Source organism: Chaetodon trifascialis, chromosome 11, assembly GCF_039877785.1.
Source record: "Chaetodon trifascialis isolate fChaTrf1 chromosome 11, fChaTrf1.hap1, whole genome shotgun sequence".
In the NCBI taxonomy this organism is placed as follows: Eukaryota; Metazoa; Chordata; class Actinopteri; order Chaetodontiformes; family Chaetodontidae; genus Chaetodon; species Chaetodon trifascialis.
Window position 1 is genome coordinate 20,163,446 of NC_092066.1, and position 17,050 is coordinate 20,180,495.

The 17,050-nt window shown below is 40.5% G+C and overlaps 2 protein-coding genes across 2 annotated transcripts in view; one reads left to right on the top strand and one right to left on the bottom strand.

Moving 5' to 3' along the window:
• Positions 1–17,050, top strand: part of LOC139339495 (E3 ubiquitin/ISG15 ligase TRIM25-like) — a 308,448-nt gene that overhangs the window by 105,983 nt on the left and 185,415 nt on the right. The gene's annotated exons all lie outside the window — the stretch shown is intronic.
• On the bottom strand, positions 38–16,464 carry LOC139338843 (putative leucine-rich repeat-containing protein DDB_G0290503). The gene is made up of 54 exons (XM_070974120.1): positions 16,459–16,464; positions 15,005–15,022; positions 14,825–14,890; positions 14,682–14,726; positions 14,512–14,536; positions 14,153–14,221; positions 13,971–14,060; positions 13,799–13,867; positions 13,582–13,677; positions 13,326–13,412; positions 13,061–13,153; positions 12,588–12,653; positions 12,402–12,491; positions 12,226–12,312; positions 12,043–12,132; positions 11,756–11,845; positions 11,508–11,594; positions 11,171–11,200; positions 11,020–11,088; positions 10,813–10,896; positions 10,540–10,626; positions 9,542–9,625; positions 9,375–9,443; positions 9,183–9,272; positions 8,940–9,029; positions 8,768–8,857; positions 8,622–8,684; positions 8,320–8,382; positions 8,161–8,229; positions 7,967–8,050; positions 7,802–7,888; positions 6,947–7,030; positions 6,785–6,844; positions 6,596–6,685; positions 6,359–6,448; positions 6,182–6,271; positions 6,034–6,096; positions 5,893–5,955; positions 4,574–4,642; positions 4,293–4,376; positions 3,973–4,059; positions 3,805–3,888; positions 3,609–3,677; positions 3,418–3,507; positions 3,238–3,327; positions 3,054–3,143; positions 2,882–2,971; positions 2,712–2,792; positions 2,475–2,537; positions 1,725–1,787; positions 1,467–1,613; positions 1,193–1,336; positions 887–931; positions 38–692 (listed from the first exon to the last, which is right to left on the bottom strand). The coding sequence occupies exons 1-54, from the start codon at positions 16,462–16,464 to the stop codon at positions 139–141; spliced, it is 4,623 nt and encodes a 1,540-aa protein (XP_070830221.1). The 3' UTR covers positions 38–138.

Genomic DNA, 17,050 nt, shown 5'->3' on the forward strand with positions numbered 1-17,050 from the left:
TTGTTGTTGTTTTATTGTCTCAGACATTCAGCAGCAGTAATAATAAGGATGTGTGAGAACCACTTTATTGAGATGAGCATGAATGAAATGCATGGTCAAGATTTGACACATAGGACAAAACATAACTTGTGCCTTTCTCTACTTTATCCAGTCAACAGATCCAGAAGGAAGTAACACTATTGGAGTCTCACTTTCAACATCCTCAACACAAAAATTGATAAAGGGGTAAATATTGTCCGTAAACCTTTGACCCACAAATGTGTACATATGAGATCTGGCACCGGCGTCGTAAAAAGAGACCTGTCCCTTTTTGATGTCCAGCAGAATGCCCAGTGTCACAGGTTGCGTCTGAACTGTAATAAGAACAGGTTTTTTATCAATAGCTTTGTACTGACCCTGTTTGTTCAGGACAACAGTCCAGAAACCATTTGCTGGACTGAAGCTTATCGTTCCCCTTCTTGGAGCAGATTCACTAGCCATCCCAAGATGGTAACAAAGCTTCCCAGCCACAGACACCTCCCAGTAATGTCTGCCAGTTGAGAAGCCATTCTTGCCCAGGACAGCGAGAGCGACGTCGAACCGGCCAGGATGGTCAGGGACATTTTGTATTTCCATACCAGTGGCCATCTCAGTGTTATCTGCAGACAGCGTTATCCTTGGGTTTGCTGTGTTTGGATCGAAGGTCATCTTGCCTGTAAACCAAGAAATGTAGCCAATCTTCCTTATCTTTACATATCATTTAGAGGAAACTGACGTTAAAAAGTTTAAAGCAGTTGTCCAGTGGGCCTTAGCATAGGTCTAGCTACAAAACACTGCATCCTACATTTCCCATAATGCATCTTTCAGTACCATGTTACCATGAAATAGAAATATGTGTGTGACTCACTGGCATAGATGGTGTTATCTTCCTCAGTCAGTTTGTTTTGGAGGTCTGAGTAGAGAAAGAACAACAGTGTAAGTTTGTGTGTGTGTTGGGGGGAGGGGTCACAGTCATTTCTGCACTTTGCTGAATAGAAGAATTACCTTCCTCAAGCTTGTTCTTCTCATTTTGCAGGTCTAGCATCAAAGCGGAAAAGACAGCAAAATTTATACATTTCATGAAAAAGAATGACAAGACTAGCCTTTCCTCTGTTACGCTGAATAAATCTACGTATTGTGTGTATGAGCAGCACTTCCAGAGGGTTGAACATACTGTTGTAGTCATCCTGGAGTTTGTTAATCTCCCTGGTCTTTTCTTCTAACTCCTGCTGCAGCTGGTTGAGTGAGGCGTCCTTCTCATACAGCTGCTGCAGGAGGTAATCAGCTTCATGGGTCTGATTCTGTCGTCTCTCTAAGTCTGTTTGATGAAATGTATAGTTCAAAAACAACATCAAATGACACGCTGGACTTCAAGGATAACAGATTTCACCACTACATTGCTTTAAGTGACCTTTCCTCTGATACATACTGGTCTGAAGTGAACGTACCACTGTATTCATTCTGCAGGTTGGTATTCTCCCTCATCTGTTCTTCTAACTCCTGCTGCAGCTGTTTGACGGTGGCATCCTTGTCATGTAGCTGCTGCAGCAGGTGATCTGCATCCTCCTGGCTCTGTTGCAGTTGTCTTTCTAAATCTGTTTTGATGAAATAGAAAGTTCAAAAAGTACATCAAATGACTCCCTGGACACCATCTCAAGGACAGCCCTATGTCTCCAGTGATAATTAGGTCATAGTGAGGAGCTCACCATCACACTGGGTATTGGCATCATTGCAGCACATTTTCAGCTCCTTGACCTCTTGCTTTAAGTCTGACAGAAGAAGGATGTTGAAACACTCATATGCATCAAACACCATGTGTCAAGGACAAGTTTTAAACAAATACACTGACTGGCTTTCGTGGGGAGAGTCATATAGATCAAATTTACTCGCATGTTTGTATGAAGTTACAGCCAGCTGAGCTTAGCTTTGCACAAAGACTAGAAAGAGGGGGAAACAGCTAGCCAACCTCTGCCCAAAGGTAACAAAATCCACTACCAGCACCTGAAGATCAGTAAGTAACATCTGTAAAAACAGAAGCATAGAAATGACAAGTTGTGGTTTTGCAGCAGGTTATGTGCCAGACTATTTCCTGACCAGGCATAATCACCTCCTGGAGTTTTGTCACCACTGTGAAGTTTCCAGGCAACCAGCGGAGACATCAGGAAGTTTGCTCCTGGCCAAAAAACAGTCTGGCACAGCAATTATTATATCAGTAATAACAAACTTTATTTGTGTCGCACCTTTCATACAGGAATTGCAGCTCGGAGTGCTTTACAAGAAAGAATGCACTTTGTTAACTTTGGACAAGATAGCTTAGCCTTAGTAGCCTTTGCGCTAAGCTAATCATGGCTTTATAGCGTGCAGACATGAGAGTGGCATCAATCTTCTCATCTAACTCTCTGAAGAAAGCGAAAAAGGGTATTTCCTATTCCTTTTAGACAAAGTACAGTACTTACCATTATTTGCATTTTCAAGCTTTTTGTTCTCTTTTTGTTGTGTTTTTACTTGTTCTTCCAATTCTGAGAGAGAAGACGAGAAACAACCACAATTGCATGAATAAACAAATCGATGATTCAGTCATTACACGTTAGTCTGAGGAATATTAATAAGATCTATTCTAGCATTCGTGGTAGGAAATACTGTGTTGGATGACAGCAAATGCACAATAGTAACAAAGTAACAGATTGACAAACCGTTGATATCTTGCTTAGCAGCTCTGGATGCCTGTCTCTGAACCTTTTTCAGCTTTGTCCTCAGATCAGCAATCTCCATTACTAACAGAGACACAGACACAGTGACACTGTGTGCTTAAAGGAAACAGTCAACACGAGACGGAACATTAGCAAATAAAAACTTTTCATACTCGAGTTAAAATTCTTTGTGTCTGCTTCCTTGAGTCGAAGTTCACTGTCTTGCAGTTGCCTCTTTGACAAATCCAGTTTCTTTTGAAGCTCTGAAAATGATTTAGAGATCGATGAAATGCTAAATCTGTGTATGTATCACCTCATGGCACAACGTCACATTTTCTCCCTTACCTTCAACGTTCTCAGTGCTTGCCTCTTTGAGGTATGATATCTCCTCTTCCAGTGGTTTGATTTTCTTGTGAAGCTCCATAATCTGAGCAGCTAAGAAAGACGACGCAAGCTACTTTTAGTACCCTGATGTAGATTGTTCATTCTGTCCTTCTCTTTCCTGACTGGAGCTGAGCAGAACACTTACACAGATTAGCAATCCTCATGTCACTTGAGTCCAACACCAGCGTCTTTTCTTTTATCTGATTTCTGATATCATCCAGTTCACTCTCCAGATCTTAAAGAAAGACAAAATGAGTGTTTTATTTCCTCAAAATGTTTGGAAAAAGTATCAGAATACATCTGACTTGTATAAACAGCTTTGCACCTTTAATTTTCTCCAATTCTGATTGTCTCTGACTTTCTTCTTGCTTTTTCAGTCTTGCTATTTCGTCTTGTTGAGCCAAGATTGTAAACACTAAGAGGAGAAAGATTGGATTGGATCACTTAGCCAGTACAATTCCACAATCAGCAACGAGGGAGCAATTCCACTTCACTGTCATTCTGATGATGACTCACTCAGTTTAGTGTTTTCATTGTTTTCATCTTGAATTCCACTGATCAGATCGTTCAAATGGTCTTGGAGTCCTGCAGACAAGAGATATAGAACACCATTATTTCATGCGATCACATGTATTGTTTTCATGGTTTATTCAATATTATACTATAAATTGCGCCCAATATAAGTCGTCAAGATACGTTTGTGTTTACTCACCGCTAATCCTATTGTAATCTGTGTCATTTGCTGCCACATTGACCAGTTTCTCAATCTCTGTTTGAATTGTAATAATCTGTAGAACTGGAAGAAGAGTTGAACACTGGTTATCACATCCTAGCATGTAGCACTTCCCATCTGGTGGGTTGTCAATCACGTTCTACTCACGTCTTTGTGGTTGAGCACTTCTTGCTTTTAACTCCTCTGTCTTTTTGGCCAGCTCAACCGTTTTCTCATCTATAATTTTTTGAAGTTCTGCAGAACAAAAATATAACAATAGAAGTGTATCCTTTGTTCTGTGCAACTTATACTACTATATTTTCTCCCCCCTATAATTGCTATACTTTCCACACTGGAGTGCAAAATTTAAACAACATGGAAACTAAATATCTCAGAAACAGTGCATACTTCATCTCAAACGAGGATGGAACAAATCATCATATGGCCAATATTAAAAGGTACAGTGACATACAAGGACACACACTGACCTTGTATCTTGGTTTCAGATTCAGTGTTCTGTAGTTGTCTCTTTAGCTCCTCCAGCTGCATAGTTAACGTAGAAACCTGAAGGGCTGAAAGAAATGCATTTACAAGCTGTTAAACCAAAGTCAGTAACTACGTTCTGTCTTATCCTTTAAAACTCCATATGTAGATCTTGTCACTACTGTCATTGTACTGTAGTTTAAGAAAAAAAATGAACATTCCAATTGATTTCCACCACTATTCAATCATTTGTTTGTATGTTTGGTAACACAGCTCCATCGCTCACCAAGTGAAGTCACAGTGTCAGATCTGGACTGCAAGTCCTTCATTTTAGCATCCAGGTCATTCTGCAGATCTGCAATGAGACATATGTAAAAACTCTTGATCCCATTATTTCTTTATGCTATTGCAATAGTTAAGATTAAGATTAAGATTTACTTTATTAATCACAGCACACACATGCTACAGGGAGGAGGAGACTGTACACACGCCATGCTTTATGTGAAATTATTTTTTCCGCGTTTGACCCATCCTTGGTCCGTCGTTCCTCCGCGGCAGACCAGGAGCGGTGGGCTGCCAGCTGCCAGCCGGTGCCCGCGCCCGGGGACCCATCCTTCTTCGTCACCATTGGTCAGGTGGTGATCTTCTTGCATGTTTTTAGTGGGGGTTATTTAAGGAGGAAACCCTGGGTGAACACGGGGAGAACATGCAAACTCCACACAGAAAGGCCCCCTTTTTCCTCGAGCAGCAGGCACTGAAGACATGGTGGAGGACACACCACCAGCGCCCACAGCGGGATTTGAACCGGGGACCTTCTAGCTGTGAGGCGACAGTGTTACCATTTGTGCCACCGTGCTATGGAAGGCATCATCTGGTCTAGCTACTTGTTATCTGGCAATCACAAGCTCATGAGCCAATCACTGTCCATAACACACCCCTTTTCATATCACTTTATGCAGATGATACTGTCAAACATGTAAGAAACGCTCCACACTGAAATCTGTTTGTTAACTATCTGACAGGTTAAAGAAGCGCTACTGCCCCTGAATGAACCGAACGGCCACACCTCTGTTAATTGTTTAACATGAAACTTTTATTTAATCAATAATTGCCCTAATATTGACAAATAGGTCTTGTAGAGGGGTGGATATTAAAGGTTTTGAATGATATTCTGTGTTTTTCCCTCTATGTTTTAACTGTATCCAGCTCCAAAGCTGCTTGGTGCAATATTGAGGGAAAACACTAATACCAATAATATATCGGACCCTCTCTGTATGGTGCAAAATCCAATCATCTGCTAAACAGAAAGAGATGTGAAGACTCATATTTTCAACCACACTTTCTTTAAGAATAGATAGTAAACTAAATCATTTCCCTCAATGGAGTCAAAGGGTGTGAGTGTGAGTGTGAGTGTGAATGGTTGTGTGTATGTGCCCTGCGATCAGCTGGCGACCGGTCCAGGGTGTACCCCGCCTCCCGCCCGTTGACAGCCGAGATAGGCTCCGGCCCCCCCGTGACCACGAAAGGGATAAGCGGCATAGAAAATGGATGGATGGATGGATGGAGTCAAAGGGTAAGTAATGAGGCAGCAGAGACTCCACTCACCCTGAAGTTTCTGCTCGAACGTGGAGCACTGTGCCTCCGTCTGGTTCAGCTGATTCTGTAGAGCTAGACCAAAAATCACATTCATATGTAACTTCATTTTCTTTTTCCTTTCGTCTTGCAGAAACCTACACATGAACTTACCCTCGATCTCAGCCCGATCACGAGTGTGCTCCTCTGCTTTTTCCTTCAGTTGTTCCTTGAGCTCTGCAAAGAGTGAAATATCCTTCAGTTTAATACAGCTCTGCTAATACATAAACTCAGTAATGTCAAAGGGAAGTGAGGCACTCACTGGTAATCGTAGCAGTGGTGGTTTGGCCCTCCTTGTGCTTTTCTTTTTCTAGGTTTCTGAGTTGGCTGTGCAGATCTGTGACTGTCAGAACTTAGACACACAGAAACAATCTACTGTGCAGAAATATATTTGAGACTAGTTCAAATAGTGAATGTGGATGTTTCCCTTTTCACTTACTCAACCTGCCATTTGTCTGATTCTTCTCACTCAGCTCACTGACATATTTCTGCAGCTCTTTCTTCTTTGCTGCCAGATCATTTGTGAGCTCTGAGACAAAATTCAAGAAGTTGAAACACATTTCTTAGTTACATGCAGGAGATCAGGATAAAATAAAAGCAGTATAACTGACAATCATAGCAGCAGGTCGAGCTTAGCTTGTTTTGGGATTGGTAAAGGTTTGCTGGAGATACTCACGGGTCGCCTGAGCAGTTTGGAACACCTGGAGGTCTGACAGCTGTCTCTGCAGCTGCTGCACCTGACTCTGCAGGCTTATGGTTTTCAACACTGAAGCACATCACAATATCAGCGATTCATCAGAGCGATGAAAGAACAAAAGCACAATTTGTCCGTGTACCTTTCTGCTCACGGTTATTTCAGACTCACTCAGTTTTGTGTCTCCGTAATCTATTTCACTGATAAGGCCATCCACCCTATTTTGCAACTCTGGGAAAAAGTAAACGGTCTTTAATGTAGATTACATTTAGTCATTTAATTCCTCAAATATTTTCAGTTTGAATTGGTACATTGGCATTTAAATAGACTAACCTTTTAGACGCTGACCATCAGTCTCATTGGCAGCCTTTCCCTGAAGGTCCCACATCTCATCTTGCAGCTCAACGATTGTTAAAACTGAAACAAACACACATGCAGTGATTTTGACTGACTTTATTGTCTCAAAAATCCGTCTCACCAGTCCTCAACATTTAAGGCTAAATGTCCATCTACTGAATTTATTACTCCACGATTTTTGAAGCTATGCTCACTGGGAATCAACATGGGCTTTCTGCTTAGCTATAGGCGTTATTTTGGAGAGTTGTCTCAATTTTAAAGGATGAAAACACCGGACTACAGGTAATCTTACAGCATAAAGATTTTTGGATCCTCTCAGCCACCATGTTTAGGAAAGCATCTTCTATTGTGGAATGATCTTCCACAGCTTACAGTACAGTACTTTATTGTTGTAATCCTGAAGGGAAATTGCAGTGTGACAGCAGCCAAATCACATAAATCATTGAAACACTTTGTTTCATTCTTCAACATGATGGTGATTCTGCAAAGTTTGAGAGCTTTTTTGTCAAAAGTAATTAGAAAAAGAAAAGAAAAACATAAAAAACAAACAAAAAAGTAGTTTGTGAATTGATCACAAAATATCTTAAGCTTTTCGATAATCCCCAGTAAATGTTCTCTTACGCAGTTTTGATTTTCATTCTGTTCTGTGTGTCACAGCCTCCATTTTCAGGATAAATTAGCATAATTTAATATCTTGCAAATATCTGGTTTTACAAAAAACTTTCACAAAAATGAGACATGTGACTAATACATTAGGAAAACTTTTTGTACATTAAACACTCAAATATTGACCACATAAACGATAATAGCGTATCAAATCAATGCGCTCACTGATTTTGGGGTTTGCAATCAGTCTCTCTATGTCTGCAGTCTTGGACTTGAGATCTTCTTGCTTCTCCTCCAGTTGTCTCTGCAGCTCTGTGAGGAGACAAATTGATGTCAGTGAAAACTGGGAGAGGCAGACAGAAACATCCACTGTGACCGCTGACCACTCACCTGAGAGACTCTCTGGGTCATCTGTGGTGGAGATCAGCTCCTTCAGAGTCCTCAGCTCATCATGCAGGTTTATCACGTTCAGAGCTGACTCCAGAAAACAGCACAAACATCAGGACAGAGTCTGAACTTGTACAACAAACTGAGCAGTAACTGAACAGAAGACAGAAGAAGATAAAATTGAGACATTCACTCACTGAGTGCTGCTTTCGAGCCTCCGGTTCTGTTCAATTCTGCAATCTTCTGTTCAAATTCAGTCTTTACCTCTGACAGAAACACAAGCAGAATCCAAATCAGAACTAACACAAAAATCTGAATCATCAGAGCCTTAAGCTGAAGTCGCATTTACAACTTACGCTCATATCTTTCCTCGAATCCTGAGCATTCGTCACTCTTTAACTGCAGTTTCCTCTGCAGCTCTGTAGTATGAAAAGAGGAAGCCAGGTCATCAAGGCTCTCCCTTCAGAGGAGACTGACTGATGACAACCCTCTTAAGAAAAAAATCAACTCACCTTTGACCTCAGCCTGAGCAGTGGCACATTCCTTGTCTTTGGCTTGAAGCAGAGTCTGAAGAGCTGATTTCAATTGATGTAAAGTCAGTGAAGGTTTTTGTTTGCAGTTACCAAAACAGTGGAAGACAAACACACACACAGCTTACCCTCCATCCTAGTTTGATCACGAGAGTGCTTCTCTGTTTTTGCCCTCAGCTCTTCCCTCAGCTCTAGAAAAGTCAGATTTGCGTCACCAAACAGCAAATATCTATGAAGTGAATTCAGCAATGTTAGAAGGAAGTGAGACATTTACGTGTAATTGTTAAAGACGATGTTGTGTTATCGTGGTGTCGTTCGTTTTCGAGGTTTCTGAGTTGGTTCTGCAGATCAACGGCTGTAAGAACTGAGAAACACATGCATAAAAAAAGATATAGATTTCAGACTATTTCTTAATAATGAATGTAGAAGCTCATTCCTTTACTTACTCAACCTGGCGTTCGTCTGATTCTTCTCATTCAGCTCGTTGACGTATGTCTGCAGCTGGTTCTTCTTGGTCCTAAGTTCATGTCTGAACTCTGAGACAAATCAAAACATATTACTGTTAACCTTTGTATCATGCAATGACTTGCTTGCTTCCTGACTTAACTTTCATTCTCTGCTGATTCATTCTATAGTTCAGTGGAACAAACTGTAAGTGGAGATCAGGGGACTTGGACAGAATCACTCACGGGTCGCCTGAGTTGTTTGTAACATCTGGAGGTTTGACAGCTGCCTCTGCAGCTGCTCCACCTGATTCTGCAGGTTTATGATTTTCAGCACTGAAGCACATCACAACAGAGAGGTCAGCTAGTATAGATGCATTCTCAAAAATATGCTGTTATAAGAGTGCAACTAATTTCTCAGGATTATTTCAGACTCACTCAGTTTTGTGTTTCCGTCGACTTTGTCGTCTATTCCAGCGATAAGGTCATCCACTTTGCTTTGCAACTCTGGGAAGAGTAAAAAGTCTTTCATTTAGAATATAATCATTGCTTTACTTAACTGTCAAACACCGTTGCTCTGAACTGTAATTTTTCACAAGACTGACCTTTTAAGCGGTCAACGTTGGTCTCATTGTCAGCCTTTTTCTGAACATCCCATATCTCATTCTGCAGTTCAAGGATCGTTAAAACTGCAACAAACACACATGCAGTGAAGATTGACTGAGTCTGTTCACAGCAATGACTCACTGCTCAATATTTTTCTCACTCTTGGTGGAATAAGTAGAAATCCTGTGGTTGAAATCTTACTTAGGTGACAGTACAAATATATACTAATATTATACTATATACTATAATATATAACAATGCATCCACCATGTCCACCATGTTTCTGCATTAGCCCAGAATGAACAAACCACACTCTGGCTTGAGAGTTAGAATCATTTTTCTGCAAGTTTTGTGGCAACTGTAGGTTCTTCTCCACTCTTGGAAAGGGAGGGATGAGGTGAGTTTAGCTGGTTGCAAAGTGCAACCTCACCACTAGATGTCACTAAATCCAGCACACTGGCTCTTTACATGTGGAACCGAACTACTGCCTAAGGCTATCAAATGAATGTCGTGGATTTAAAAGGACAGTATTCGCTCCCAAAATGTAGTAGATAGAAGTATAAAGTAGCATAAAATGCAAGTACTTCTTGAGCAAATGTACTTATTGACATTCCACCACTTCTTGGGATTAGCAGTACAGAAAACATCTAATAACCTCAACCTGCATTGTTCATTAATTTAGAGCCATGCAAAGATCCTCTGATTGGACTTCATTCTGTAAAAATCACCATGATATATTTTGCATTTAGAGGCCAAATGAGTGAGGAATAATTAATTAGACCTCTATGCTGACAGTTGCCCTGACTCTAAATGTGCAAATGCTTCTCGCTCTCTTGATTCTACGCTACAAACCACGTCAAAGGACTCTACACCTTGTCATAAGTCTTGGACTCTGGCTGCTGTTTTTTTTTTTTTTTTGGTCTTAGTTTGTTTTACTGTGTGGTACCATGAAGTTAATGCTGAAATTCCTTTAAACAAATGTTTAGCTGCAGCTCACTTATTTGGGGGTTTGCAATCAGTCTCTCTATGTATGCTGTCTTAGAGTTCAGCTCTTCTTGCTTTTCCTCCAGTTGCCTCTGCAGCTCTGTGAGGAGAAAAAACAGAAAAAGTGCTAAATCAAGGGAGCAAAGTTACATCAAACCTCATGAAAAATCTACATTTCTCTCAACCTGTTCCTAGAATCAAGCGAAGAACAATATTGTGTCAGTGCCAGACTAAAGGCTGTATTAAGACGCAGTGTCAAACGTCCACTGCGACCATGGTTACTCACCTGAGATCCTCTCTGGGTCTTCTGTGGTGGAGATCAGTTCCCTCAGAGTCCTCAGCTCATCGTGCAGGTTTATCACATTCAGAGCTAACCCCGAAAAACACGCATCACTACATAGCTTATACATCTGAAACAACCTATCACATGAGAAACTGAGCAGGAGAGATTTCATTATAATGTGAACATCGCCAATATTGCATTGTTACTCACTGAGTGCTGCTTTCAAGTGTCCGGTTCTGTTCAATTCTGCAATCTTCTTTTCAAATTCAGTCTTTACCTCTGATAGAAACACACACAGAATCCAACTACCACAAAACCTGAATCATCAGATCCTTGAGCTGAAGTCACATTCACAACTTACGCTCATATCTTTCCTCGAATCCTGAGCATTCTTCACTCTTTAACCTCAGTTTCTTCTGCAGCTCTGTTGTATGAAAAGAGGTGATGAAAACAATCTCCTGATATTGTGCTTTGAAGTGTGCTGAGTAGTTTTCTCTATTAGGATTAAACTGACTCACCATGTATTTCAGCCTGAGCGTTGGCATATTCCTTTTCTTTGGCTTGAAGCAGAGTCTGAAGAGCTGATTTAACACAATGAAATGCATGAGATTTGTGTAAGCCATCAAATACTGATGGCATCCGCTGTTGGCAGCCACTTTCCAGCTCGACTTTGACAGTAATAGTAGAGGAGGACTTACTAGTTGCTTGACTTGTCGATGTTGTCTGGTCCTGCTCGTCGACCTGCATCTCTCTCACCTCTTTCATTATGCTGATGATTTTCATGACTAGTCAAAGTGAAAGCAAAGACTGGATGGATGCTTTACAATAGAATCATTTGTATTTTTCAAGATTTGTTTTGGATTTTTGATTTAGACTTAGTTTAAATGGATATATGCATTTGGCAGGGGCAGAGATCAGTCGGCCTCCTTTTCACAGTCATACATACTCAGTTGTGCCTGGGCATATTCTCTTTCCTCCAGCTCTTTTTGTAAGTATTCTAGCCGTTTCTTCTCCTCCTCCATAATAGCTCTTAGCTCTAGGATGATAAAAACAACAACAATTTCTGATTTTGCTGTGGAGTAACTGTAAGATTTGTTTAGAATTTCTCATGATCCCACATTGTACGAGCACAATTTCAACTTACTGTGTTTAAGTAAATCAAGTTTCAGAGAGCTGTAGGATCATTATCAGAATCAGAAATACGTTATTGATCTTCAAGGGGAAATTGTTCACCTTTAAGGTGGGAATCAGTCGTCTTTTTGGTGTCTGACATTAACTGTCTAAAATGCTCCACCTCGGCCTGCAGCTTCAAAATATCCTTAGCTGCAGGAAACAAGATAAAGAATATCAAATCAATGTTGTGGTAAACATGACAATAACAACAGAGAAGTGCATTTTGTTGAGTCGCACACTTACTAAGTTCTGTGTTACCCTCATCACGACTCAACAGTAAAATCTTCTTTTTCAGGAGCTCAACTTTTTGCCTCCATTGCCTCTGGTAAGCTGAAAGAGAAACCAAAATCAAGCCTTTAGTAGCACAGAGAAAATCACATACAAAATAGAAGAAGAAAACACAGACTAAAGGGCCTCACCGGCAACATTGCTTCTGGATTTTTCAATGTGGACACTGATGAGCCTCTGAATCATTGAGATCTTAGTGTGCACAGAAATCAGCTCCAGCACTGGAGGACCAGCAGAGAATGTGTGTCAGCAAATGTTCAATCCTTTAACTTGGCTAATCATGGTGAAAATATTGACAGATGTAGAGATGCACTGACTAGATGATTCTGCATCTCCATTGCCTTGCAGCTGACTGATCCCCCTGTCCAGTTGCTCTTGAACAGCTGATGAGGTGAAAGTGATTATGCAGAGAAAAAAATCCTAAATACAAACATAAAATGCTAAAAGATGGATTCCTGTCCTGCCAAACAAAACTGCTAAACGGACAAAAGATATAAAGTGAGATGATGTAAAAGTCAGACTATGTAACTTTTGTGAACAGCATGGCAGAAACAAATGACAATTATGAGATGATGCTAAATTCCTCCCTGCTAAGGCTGTAGCAGAAAAACCTGACTGAGCTGAGCAATGACGGACTTTATTTATCAATTCATATTTGTAAAAGGAAGAAAGTGTTATTTCTTGCATTAAAAGTTACATAACCTGACTTCAAATGTACTGCTTGAATTATGGATAAGCAATTTTCACATCTTAACATGCAAGTATATCAGTCAGGTGGGCAGCAATTTACCCAGAATTCTCTTGTCGGGTTCAAGACTAGTTTCTCCTCGTCTTTCTTGTTCCAAATCCCAGATCTGATTTTGCAGTGAGATGATCTGAAAAACTAAACACAGACCAAAGACAAATCAAATTTAGTGCTGCATGTAGCTTATACTGTATATAAAGTTTTTTCAAATAACAATGGATTAGCATCTTCAGAGGGAATCCTTGAGATGTCACCACTGCTTGAATCTTCTCTTCAAATGTCTTGTAAATTTAAAAAAAAAGGCTCTTACTGAGTGATGAGTTTGTGTGGCTTCTTTCAATCTGCTGCATCTTTGCATTCAACTCAGTGTTCTTCTCCTGCAGCTCCCTCTGCAGCACTGTGAGACACACGTTCAGATGTGGGACACTTTCATTCAAAGACATTTAGCTGATGCTAACAAAGCCATTCTCATAGAAGCTCCCAGCAGGCTTAGCATTGCAGAGGAAAACACCAAGTCAACAGACAAGACTTTGCCAGTAGATGCACAGCAAGAAAACCACACTCGCCTGTGCGTTCGGTGGTAGTTTCAGTAGAATTAGCAGCATGTTTGACCTTCTTCTCTAATGTCTTCACCTCCCTGGTGAGAGCAACGGTTTTCAGAACTAGACAAAAACATTTTTATTAAATCAAACTGAAACGCTGATGATAATAAATCTGCAGTAATTCTGTTACAAAATATTAAACAACATAGGAGAGGTTTAACTCCAAGTCAGGTGAACTTACTCAGAAAAGCATCACTATCAAATGTCTCCAGAAGCTGTTTCATTTTGTCGTGTAACTGGGTTTGATAAGCTGTCAGGGAGTTAAAGGTGCAGTTAAACACAGAATTTATGTGGTTCCAAGTGTATCCTCTGGACATTTGCCATATGAGTATGATTTATAACCAAAAGCTTACAGCCAGTAATAGCCGACGCTGTCGAACTGCATGCGGAGAGCTGTAGTTTCAGCAGCCTGACGTCCCTCCTCAACCCAAAGGCTTCATTATCTGTCAGAGAGCATGGGTCACATCAGAGCCACGGTAAGGCCAGCAGTCCTAACGAGAGATGTACATCAGATTCTACAAGGATGCATACTCACCGAGCTGGCTGTTGAGCAGAGTTGTCTGCTGGAGCTGCCTGTTCAGCTGTGTCAGCTCTTCCTTCATACCTGACAAGGCATGTTAGTGATGCCAGATGTTAGCTCAGCATGATAATAGACGGAGGATGTCACAATATGTTGATAGAGTCTTATAGTCTTAGCCTAAACCATTGCGTGCATTTGCAATGGAAATTTTTACTATTACCAACGCTCTGTCAATAGCTCGGATGTTAAACCATTAACGTACAAAAGCTACACTGTAAGCCTGTCACTGGTACTGGTACTTATTAACTGCTGCTTAGTGTATTCCACCTATTATAAGGTGTCTGACAAGCATGGAAGTATACAGGACCACTCACCAGTGCAGGTTTTGATAACAATGGACTGTGGAGGAACAAAATATGTTTGACTGGTTGAATTGAATATAAAAAGGAGGCAGAAAAAAAGATTCTAAAAGTTTCACATCAGTGACATCACAGTAACAACAAACCATAGCTATACATATGCATAAAAAAAATTTGTTACATACCGTTATATTTATATTCTTAGGGTCAATTCCTTCTGGAAGGGTTATCTGAAGTCAACAGGTCAGAAGACAAAGGATTATTGGGACTGCTCAAATTGATTTAAAATGTGTACATCTCACTCTAAGTCACAGTTTGGGGGACTCACTGGGATCTTTGGGATAATGTGCTCTGCCTCTGAATGCCCTGGATGACCAGGTGGAGTATACACATCCTGACGGACTGAGAAAACAGAGAACGTTAACTGAATGTAACTGTCAGAGTTTAAGATATTTGCGTTTTATTTGCTGCTTACCCACTGAGTACAGGATGGATTACTGTTCCTTACCATGTCTGCTGTCAGAAGCTTGAAAGACACAGGGGAGAAGGAGGGGGATCCACATAAAGAAAGAACATCCAGCCATTGCAGTGTTTGCCTTGTGTCATAAACTTCACTCATCTATCAGCAGTCCCAATGCTTTTTATACCTTCGAATGATCGATGTATGGAGGTGATGTTGGCTCCCCAAACAAGGAGGAGCAAAGCAATGACTCAAAAAAATGTGTGAGAAAAATTTTAAAAAAGGGCCAAGACAAGGTCACTAGTTACAGCATTGCAGCCACAATGTTTGCTGAAGATAAACTTCAATAAACACTGTGGAAACACTCAGAGAGAAATCAATGTCAGTAGGCCAACATTTAGAAATCTGGTACAAACCATACTGACAGGAGGCTGAGAAATGTTGCACTCAGTAGCTCATTTTGACAATGTTTAGGAAAGTCTGCCCATGATGGGTCAAATTCAAACTTGAGAATTTTAAGAATATGATTTAAGATGAAATCATTGACAGTTAAATGCTTTGAATAGTTTCATTTGGCTACATGAAAATATTTCTATGGAGGGCAAGAAAATCGGACAGTCTGTATAAATTCCCATTAGAATGCAACGTCAGTTTAATTTCAATTAATGCCGTTCATTCCTCAGAATTTCCCAAAACGACTTTCCCGATGATACCTTCTGCAAGAGACAAGTTGAACTTGACAAACACATGTATTTACACTGAGTTAATGATTAAAGGAGCTTTTATATGGATGTGGGTGAATAGTGATTACCTCAAAATTCTCTTCTTGTGCTCCTCTGCTGGCCTCCTATGCTGTATTAAGTGCTGTATACAGTACACCTACACCACGGGAGCACAATATGTTGCTTCTGTGACATGTTTCCTATCACTGTGCATGGTCAACTTTGGAGACAGACGTTATCTGACTTTTCTAAAATGTTTGAATACTATCATGAGTCAGCGTTTACTTTGCTTGTCTTGAAATCTGAGCCTCTTCCAATGTTTACAGTGGCGTAGGTGTTTTTCGTAAAGTTGATGTGGTGACATGATTGCCTAACTGATTTCGATTCAGGTCTTTTTTTTTCTAATGGGATGCCAATAACCACATGTTGCTGGGGTCATTAAATGAGGGCGTTTTGAATGCAGAAAGCTGAAACTGTAACAGAAATCCCTCAACTAACATGTCTGGATTTTGAATGCAGATTGAAGAGAAAATTGCATCCATTACAAAGCACGCCATCATGATGCTACCAGTTTTGCATCAGAGAATGTGCAAACGTCCAATGTCACAGACTTCCCTGTGAAATGCTCCTGAGTTAAAAAGGTCAGTCTGTCCAAGATGTAAATTTACCATATCAAAATCTACAACATGATTTAAAGAGTCGTTTCAGACAAATTACAGAAAAAAAACACACTTTCTATGTAACTTTAAGGATTTATTTACCCAGCTTTGTGATTCCTACCTCCATTGCTGTGGGGGTGACTGGTATTTAGTTTGTGTTGATCTCGGCATTTAAAAATGTCATGGTAAAAAATCAAAAACCAGCGTGTGTTTGCAGTGACAGTGTTTCCTTTAGTCTTCGTTGCAACTGTCGCCAACGGGCGAGTTAGGTGTTCATTTGTGTTTTGTGTCCGTGTCCTATTATTGTAACTGTGTCTTATGTCAGTTTATTTGTGTTGTTGATTCATTTTAAATTGCGCGGGGGGCCGGTAGGCTGAATTGGGGGAATGGGTGGATGGTAAGCTTGTGGGGATTAATACGGGCAGTAGCTTCAGCGTGCATTGTGTGCTGTGTAACTGAAGCGTGCAGTGGCGTGCTGTGATTTATACCGGAGTGCTGTGTGTTTAATGCTAGTCCAGTTTCTATCTAGCTCTTTAAGGTGTGGGATGAGTTCTGTAGCCTGATTTGTAATTCTCCCCTCTGGCTGCTTCTTACCCATCTGTGTCTTATATAGCCACCATAACCCTACGCCCTAATTTATTGATCATTTTAGGAATATTAATAAAGTATATATTTTATACACTTGGCTGTCCGTCTTGTGTGGGTTTATTCAA